This window comes from Morone saxatilis, unplaced genomic scaffold, assembly GCF_004916995.1.
Source record: "Morone saxatilis isolate NCDOM2014 unplaced genomic scaffold, NCSU_SB_2.0 Contig22, whole genome shotgun sequence".
Taxonomy (NCBI): domain Eukaryota; kingdom Metazoa; phylum Chordata; class Actinopteri; family Moronidae; genus Morone; species Morone saxatilis.
The window spans coordinates 11158469-11167446 of NW_023339785.1; the positions used below are offsets into that span (position 1 = coordinate 11158469).

Below are 8978 nucleotides of genomic sequence, written 5' to 3' on the forward strand. Positions count from 1 at the left end.
TGGAACTTACATACATTTTGCAGCAACCACAAACTCGATATTTCTATTTTATTTAATTCATTACAACACAAACTGCATAAGCAGAGGCGGCGTGTTTACAAAATAAGAGCGCTAGCTAGCTGCCTTTAGCTCAATAGTTACTTGCGCTAAATTGAGCCTTTTAACGTACCTTTTATTTTAGATGTCATCTTCGTTTTTGTAATATGGGCGGTGCCGCTACATAAACGTGCTTAAATTATAAAAAAAAAAAAAAAAAACAACACCCAAAAAGGCAAGTATAACTATGCTGACTTTGATTAAATCGGCGCAGCTTAGCTTCACGAAGCTAACACAGCCATAACGAAATGCGAGTGGGGATAGTGAAGACTCCTGCTACATTCAGGCTCTGCTCGGAAATTACGCTTCTAACACATTCCAGTACACTTTCCTGCACCATTGACGAAAGTACAGGGTACCACCATTGCAGACTACCCGTGCTCGGAGATTCTTTATACCTTCCAGTGTAGCTCTGTTAAATAAATTATTGTAATATCATAGTTGTGTCACTTGCATTTTGTTGTCCCTGGTTTTTGGCTGTTGTAGGGTAACTTTAACTGTAATGTCTCTTATTGTTATTGTATTTAATTGACACAAAAGTTTATAAATATGTCATATTGTAAGGAAATAACAACAAGCATTGCTATATATAAGTATAATTGTTTTTGTACGCTGACTTCTCTAACTTTAGTTCATACGAAACTTAGGTTTCCGAAACATGTGAATGTAGCATTGATTCCTGTGTCTTATTCTGTATCGCGAGATTTGTCACAGAGACGAGTTTCGGGGGGAAACGGTGACACTGAAATATCTCCATTTAGAAAAATATTTAAATTGTAGTTAATCATTTTTTATAAAGTTGTAGTATATAAATTGTTAGTTAAACGTCATTACAAAAAAACATATTGGAAGAAACTTTACGGTTTCTACAAAATCATTAAACTGTTATCTATTAAAAACAGCCAAGTTTGTCAGTAACACAGAAAAATAAAATAAAATCGTAGAAATGATCTCGCTTTCCATCTCACTTCCTGTTCAGAGTGATGACAATTCGAAATTTCATAATAAGAGTCCTCGGTTAGAACTATTATCATCAGCTATGGAAATACTCTTTAAATCTTTATCTTTGTTCATTCACATGCCATACACATACCACCCAATACATTACGCAACGATTTAACGATTAGGTTTTCTTTAAACTAGCAACATCCTGATACGGTGCTCTTACATCGAAATAAACATTGTCCACTTTCTGGAAAAACAGTTTTCACTTCCGGGCCGGAATCGATTCCTCTGTTGCTGTCGTCTATCCACTCTCTACCCCCCCCCTCCCCCGGTTCGTGGATAATATTTGCACAAAGTTTGCTGTTATCCACGACGACATTGCAGCATTTGAGCTCCGACCAGCCGAAATGGTGTTCAGAGTGACTGTCGACAGTGCGTGGAGGGCGACCAGGACGCTGTGGCTGCTCGTGCTGGTGAGCCTGTCTGTGTGCGTCTGTGTTTGCCGAGCATCATCAACTCAGGAGGACAGTGCCATGGAGAACATCGTTACAGAGAAAAAGGCTGAGGAGAGCCACAGGCAGGACAGCGCGGACCTGCTCATCTTCATCATGCTCCTCACCCTCACCATCCTCACCATCTGGTTGTTCAAACACCGGCGGTTCAGGTTTCTGCACGAAACTGGGCTGGCGATGATTTATGGTGAGATGCTCCAGCGTGACTGAGAGACGTCGTCAGTGTCATTACTTTTCATTTTATACTCGTGACCAGGGTTTGAAAGGATATTGTCGGTGTCAGGCTTCATTCTGCCCGAACCGGAAATAAAATACCAAGCATTTCAATGAGTTTTAGGCTGGTTCTTCATATTTATGGCAGTGGGAACACCTAGTATGTGCTTGGTAAGAAAAATACCTTCCTTGTAACTAGGTATTTGTTGGTCCCCAGAGGGAACTAGTGTGGTTTGAAAAGGCCTGCCCAAAATTTCCCTCTACATTTTCACTTCTCTAAAGGGTGAAGGTAATTTTGAGCAACACAAACACATCCCACTCCTGAGAGGACAAACAAAGCCACTGGCTGGGCTGTCACTTCTCTTTACTTCCATTTATTTTTAAAGTAGTATGAGGTGGCGGTATGTCTGTAGAGCTGTCAACCCCCCCAAGCCAACCTCCTTAAAATAATTTTCTGAATGGATGAGAAGTTGGTCACGCTGAAGTAGAATCATGTTACTATTTGTATCTACGATGACTTGTTTCTATAATTGCTACCAGCACAGCAGTAGGTGTTTGGATTTTGCCTGATTGGCCTTTTTCACTGCAGACATTTTGACTTGTCATAGTAGGAGGAAAACAGTTGTACTGGTTAATATCAATAATAATGAATTGCACTCAGATGTCATGCTGGCAGCCATCATTAGCAGCAATAGTGTTTCCTGCTAGATTAGTCAAAAGAGAGTGGGCTTGTGCAAACTGTGCTTAATTGACACCTTCTACACTCTCCAGTTAGTTTTGGTGCAACTGTTAGAGTGTCAACTTACATGGTATTTTTTAGATAGGGTTTGGGGACATCATGTGACTCCCACTTCCTGGTCATTGAACACACCTTTTTTACTTTTTTAGAGTCATTATCTTAACACATACTGTAGTATTCCTAATTTATATCCAAATATATCATTCTCATATGGATGTTGGATTTTAATTTCATAGCAAAAGTTAGAATTGGGTAAGAATTGTACTTTTTCTCCATATCTTCATGTCTTTTCCACAGCTGAAACATGTGATGAACCCAGAATTATGACCCCACATTCACTCCTCTAGTGACATGTCTTCATCATTTTAGCCTTCTTGTTGCAACACTAATCAACTTCGCCCCTCTGTATCCTGTTTGTCGTGGTTCTTTTCCCAGGCGTACTTGTTGGCGTGGTCTTGCGCTATGGCATCCATGTTCCCCGGGACATTAGCAACATCACGCTGAGCTGCCCCGTTAATGCCAGCCCCGCCACACTGCTGATCAACGTCAGTGGTAAATTCTACGAGTACACTCTGAAAGGAGAGATCAATGCCAACGCGGTGGACGACGTTCAAGATAATGAGATGCTGCGAAAGGTACAGGCCATCGCTTTATTGTCATAAATCTCATGTTTGACCCCAAGAAGTTGTTCAGTGCCACGAATGATTACATATCAGGAATATTGTGAAGTTTCCATGTATATGTCACATACAGGTTTAAAGTTTTTTTCGACTGTTCATGTTGCAACTGTATAATATAGAGCCCAATCATCAGTTGATCGATTAGTCAATCAACAGAAAATGAATTGTCAACTATTTTGTAATTACTAATGTTTATGTGTGTATTTGCATTTATGAATTTACTGGGAATCTTTTTGGACTGTTGGTCAGACAGGATGTTACCTTGAGCTCTGGCAAATTATAATTATATATAATTCTCACTTCTGACATTTTATAGACAAAATGATTAATTAATTGAGAAAATCAATTTCAGATTAATTGATAATTAAGCCATTCTGCATTCTCCACATTAAATATATTAAATATATCTTCTATTTTTATATTCTATAAAAGCTTATTACCTCTGATCAAATAAGTGTCAGGAGGCTGCTCTCAATCAGAGGCAGCAGACAGATGCCTTTTGCCTGAAGGTCACTTGAACTTTTTGGAGCCATAATTATTATTCTGTGGTTATGTTGGTGAAATGTAAACAAAATGTCATGGAGGTCTTTCACATTGTAGCACTGTTTGTCATTGGTTGAAGTTTGTTCACCATCAGATTTCCTCTATTACAAATGAAACTCATCAAACTACAGACAACTGTTAAAATAGCACTGATACAGATTTACACCTAACATGTGTTTGGCTCTGCATGTGTATAGATGCTGTCCCCATTTCCCATCCCATCATTTCACCATTATAATCATTTTTTGTTGATTGTCCTGGAAGCTACTTCATGCTGCCCCAGATGTGTCATTTAGGATTAATTAAGAAGTATCCATTAAGACAACTTTTTTGTTCTATTCATATCAAACTGATCCAGAACTGTAATATGATCCTGTTTGTTTGTTTGTGTGTGTGTGTGTGTGTGTGTGTGTGTGTGTGTGACTCAGGTGACCTTTGACCCTGAAGTGTTCTTCAATATTCTCCTCCCACCTATCATCTTCCACGCTGGCTACAGCTTAAAAAGGGTACAGTACTATTTATCTCTACTGTTGAATACAAATGAAATGCTCATTAATTACAAAGTGAATATTTTAATAACACGTTTGACTCCTGATGTCCTCTCTTCAATATGAAATGCTGAAATCCACTTATTTCCTCTCAGAGTTGAGTGGCGATTACAGCCACTATGCAGATGATTGCTGACATGTTTAATTGTTTTGTCTTTCAGAGGCACTTTTTCCGTAACATGGGATCCATCCTGGCTTATGCCTTTCTGGGGACAGTTATTTCCTGTTTTGTTATTGGGTAAGAATATTAATTTGCTGAACAAAAATCCACCTTTCTGCATTGGGGCCACAATATGCACCATAGACATTGTATGCAAGGGCAGTATTCATATATGTCAATTACTGTGGTGTTAAAGTGCCCATAATGGCAATAAAGTCAGTGTTGTTTATGATGATATGCAAAACCACCTGCTGTTCCTCCATCAGGTTGCTGATGTATGGCTGTGTGATGCTAATGAAGCAGGTGGGACAGCTGGATGGCGACTTCTTCTTCACTGATTGTCTGTTCTTTGGAGCAATCGTCTCTGCCACGGACCCCGGTGTGTATGCTCATTCTCAGCTTTCAAAGTTTTCCCTGCCTATGAGTTACACTAATTATAAACCAGATTCACTTTTAGCTTTTGAATTGTTCAAAGCTTGCACTATTTATTCTGGACAAATGTATATTTTCTACGGCTCTCGAGCTATTAATTCACACTTTCGATTTCTCCTGTAATTCCCTCTACACATGCCTCAGTCAAGCTGCTCTAAATTGTTTACAGGTAGTTCAAAATCCATCTGCCAGGCCATTTACTAGAACTAGCAATCGGTCCAACATACCCCCTGTTCTTGCACCCCTCCATATGCTTCCTGTAAAAGTCGCAATAAACTAAAAGATCCTGTTGATTGCATATAAAGCACTGCATTTCTGATCCTGCACTCCGATCCTCAATTATCTCTCTTTTTATCCATCGCTCCAACTGCTAAACAAAAGGTGATTGCACCTTTGCTGTTATAGCCCCAACCCTCTGGAGTCATCTTATCTATCAGACTTTGAACTGTTTTAAGCGACTTCTGAAAACCCATCTTTTATAGGCAAGCTTTTCTGTAGATGTCCATCCCTGTCTTATGTTTTAATTCCGTTTTAGTTTAGTCTGTCAATGGGCTGTGTTTTATATTGTAATTTAATTTTATTCATTTTCATATTTTCCGTGTGTGAGAGCTTTTTAACTTTTAAAAAGTTCTAATATAGCTTCCGTTACTTACCTACAAACTTAGTGTCAAAATCGCAAACAGTATATTAAGAATAACTGTGTTTACCATCACGTCTGTTACAATTGTTCAGTTTTGATGGCCAATATGTTTACATCTGAGATCCACAGCTGGTAAAATGAAAAAACTGAGGTAAAAAGGGAAAAACCTCAGAAAAGACTAAAATAATTCAATACCCAGAAGTATAGTAAAAAGTAATAATCACTTAAAACTTTACTTTACAGTATTATTATATAGTATAGAATTGAAACACAGCTCTTGACACCTGCTTCCATCTTGTGTAGTGATATGTATCATTGTTTTGGTTAGGGGGAATTAAGTTTTTGTGTTTGTTCACAGTGACGGTCCTGGCTATCTTCAACGAGCTACAGGTAGACGTGGATCTGTACGCGTTGCTGTTTGGAGAGAGTGTGCTCAACGACGCAGTGGCCGTGGTTCTGTCCTCGTAAGTCGTCTGTCTTTTTCACATCACACTCGAACCATCGCATCCCAAACGCATCTTGAATTTGCACAGAGCTGCGAAGTTACTGGTTCCCTGAGAGCGCAAGTCATGCATTTTGTATCAATCGGCCTGTGACCTTTTAACTAACCTAATGTCAGCTTCTCTGTAAGGCTGTGCTAAACATGAGGTGTTCCCTGAGCTAACATTCTCCTCCTCTATATGGGACTGTTATTATTTCCACAGAATTGTAAATTATAATAGCAGGCACAGTGGAGGGGCCGGCGCCTGCGGAGAGACTCTGACCAGCCCATTGAACGGGTGTACTAAGTAGAGCATGGCATTGTGTGCCTTTGCGGTGCCTTGGGACAAACATGACAAATCACCAGCCATTTGTTTTTCCACTCTGGCTTATTCAACCAGAGGTGCAGAAGATTTTATTATTTTTTTGGTAAACATGTTTTGATGTCATGAGCCAGCTCAGAACGCATTCCTATTATCTTTCAAGATACTGTAAAGACAAAAGCCAAGGAGAGGGCAGGACGCCCAGATTGCTTATAGACAAAGTGCCTGGTGATTTGTCTTGAGAGTGTTGGGGCTGTGAATGGAGAAAGTGAATATATACTTTATTTACATTTTATCGCAAAAGTTACCCAACAAAATAAAAATGTATTTTTTACTGACCGATAACTCCCCTGCTAAATTTTAAATAATTCTGCTGCGATAAAATCCTTCTCATTACACACTCCCTTTTTAAAGCTAGACACAAGAAGTATGTTCCTGTTCTTTCAAGTCTGACTTTATTGGGACAGTTCAGTGTTCATACTCAACTACCAGGTGACACATATAAATAACATACCGTACAGTGAAAACATTTTCATCACATTTTTATTTTCCTTTACAAGCAGGCTTAAGTGGACTAATTTATCTTTTTAGGGAGGAAAAAAGCTCTTTTCTTGCTCTATTGGCAGATCATGGTTTTCTCCTTCTTCTACCTTGACAAAATGTGTATTTAACAGCAAGTAATGATGTTTGTTTGGTAGAAACAGTCACTAAAAGGCAGTAAAGTAAGCCAAAACTACACCATAGTATTTTTTATTGTCTATTGTTTAACGAACCTTGACCTTTGTGGAAACTTGCCTACATATGTGCAGTCTAAAGGATAAGTTACTTATCTGTGCTTAACTTGACGAGCAGTATCACTTCAGTAGAATTTTTAGAAAGCCACATTGTCCTAAGTTGAGTATTAACACTGAACTATTCAAATAGACATTACTCTGCCTTTCTCTTTATCTCGAGTCCTTCAGTTTACATGACTAAGAGTCTTTGCTGTGAAAGCACACCTGAAAGGTTTTCAAGAAAGTACAAGGAGACCTTACCAAGTGCTGGAATGTGCAGTTATTAACAAGAATATCTACTTACAGTGCAGGTTATCATATTATACAAATACTACATTGGTATCTGTATGGAGGCTTTAGCTTTAGTTTAAGAAGTAAAGTTTATGTATAACTCAATGATTAACTCTCTCTGCGCATTTGTAGTCGCCATTAAATGGTTTTATTGTGTGTTATATCAGGTCTATAGTTGCATACCAGCCACAAGGAGACAACAGCCACACCTTTGAGGTCATGGCGATGCTGAAGTCTTTTGGGATGTTCCTCGGAGTTTTCAGCGGCTCTTTTGCTCTGGGAGTGGCCACCGGAGTCTTCACCGCACTCATATCTTTTCTGTCATTTAAGTGTTTATTTATTTATTTATATTAATCTTGATTGATTTCTAAAACGTTCCTTTATAAAGCAAGAAAAAGTATTTACACAGCATGGTTAAATGTAAATTAAATCTTAATTATTTATTCAGTTGTAGATGTTACTACATTACAAAAAGTGCCTTGAACAATTGAATTGATAGTAAGAGGTGCAAACTTGCTTTTTGTAAAAGTAAAGGAGGAAAAGTGAGTCACTCATAAAAATGAGTAGATAATGAAACTTGTTTGCAAGATATTTGTCTTGTTTGTAGAATCCACGTGAAACAGATGACAGTATTTTGAAATAATGGCTCCATTAGAAGCTGTGAGTCAGTTTAAGACTCTCCTTGAAACACATCACTTTACAAATTATCCTACCACAGGGCCAGATTTATTCAGACTCACCTGTCCTTTGTTCATTTCATGAATAATAGATAAAAGTTTAATATGGATTCATTTTGCAATGTCTGAGTGTCTTGTTAAACTCCTTGACTGTTGTCCGTACGTGACTAAGTTCACTAAGCTGAGAGATTTCCCGCTGTTGGAGACGGCTCTGTTCTTTCTCATGTCATGGAGTACATTCCTACTGGCTGAGGCCTGTGGATTCACAGGTAATACACACACACACACACCAAATAGCATCCACGTTGCAAAAGTGTCCTTGTCCTTGTACAAAATAAGTTTCCTGTGAGGATCAAAAACATAATGCTGTTGTTAATAATCAGTTTTTATTGAGCTTCTAACTCTTCTGTATCTTTGCCCCTCTGGGTGTGTTGCAGGTGTGGTCGCAGTGCTGTTCTGTGGAATCACTCAGGCCCACTACACCTTCAACAACCTGTCTCCAGACTCCAAGGACAGGACCAAACAGGTCAGACCTGGACTACAGTCACACCACTGCCCATTCTTTTTGAATATGTATATTTGGATTGATGTTTGGTCCTTCATTTTTACAGTAGGAAAAAAGTTAAGGATAAAATGTTTTAGTTACGTAGTCAAATATTTTAAAAATAAAAATGTCACAGAACTAATAAACGTGTGGGTCAATTTACAAGCTATAAATGGTACAGTGATAATGGGTTTGTTGTGAAAGCACAGTATGCTAATATTTATTGTTTGATTTTGTGGCTCAGCAACGTATTCAGTCACCTTCACTGCTCATGAACTCAGTAGTGTAGCACAGTGTGTAACAGTGAGCTGATAGTCACAGATCATCAAGGAAAATAATGCAGTCTGAATCATTGTGACAAAATAGAAAAACACTAAGTAGA

The 8978-nt window shown here is 38.5% G+C and overlaps 2 protein-coding genes across 2 annotated transcripts in view; one reads left to right on the forward strand and one right to left on the reverse strand.

Annotated features, from left to right (window-relative positions):
* The window catches only part of taf7 (TAF7 RNA polymerase II, TATA box binding protein (TBP)-associated factor), a 9320-nt gene extending 8958 nt beyond the window's left edge, over positions 1-362 (reverse strand). Inside the window, exon 1 of the mRNA XM_035669506.1 lies at positions 170-362. Coding sequence (XP_035525399.1) covers positions 170-188 — 19 coding nt within the window. The 5' untranslated portion in view covers positions 189-362. The remainder of the gene's footprint in view (positions 1-169) is intronic.
* A 926-nt stretch (positions 363-1288) lies between these two features.
* LOC118333961 (sodium/hydrogen exchanger 7-like) overlaps positions 1289-8978 on the forward strand; it is an 8718-nt gene continuing 1028 nt past the window's right edge. Inside the window, exons 1-9 of the mRNA XM_035669782.1 lie at positions 1289-1740; positions 2941-3140; positions 4157-4234; positions 4438-4514; positions 4703-4815; positions 5867-5972; positions 7543-7684; positions 8216-8321; positions 8490-8578. Of these exons, the coding sequence (XP_035525675.1) occupies positions 1449-1740; positions 2941-3140; positions 4157-4234; positions 4438-4514; positions 4703-4815; positions 5867-5972; positions 7543-7684; positions 8216-8321; positions 8490-8578 (1203 nt within the window). The 5' untranslated portion in view covers positions 1289-1448. The remainder of the gene's footprint in view (positions 1741-2940; positions 3141-4156; positions 4235-4437; positions 4515-4702; positions 4816-5866; positions 5973-7542; positions 7685-8215; positions 8322-8489; positions 8579-8978) is intronic.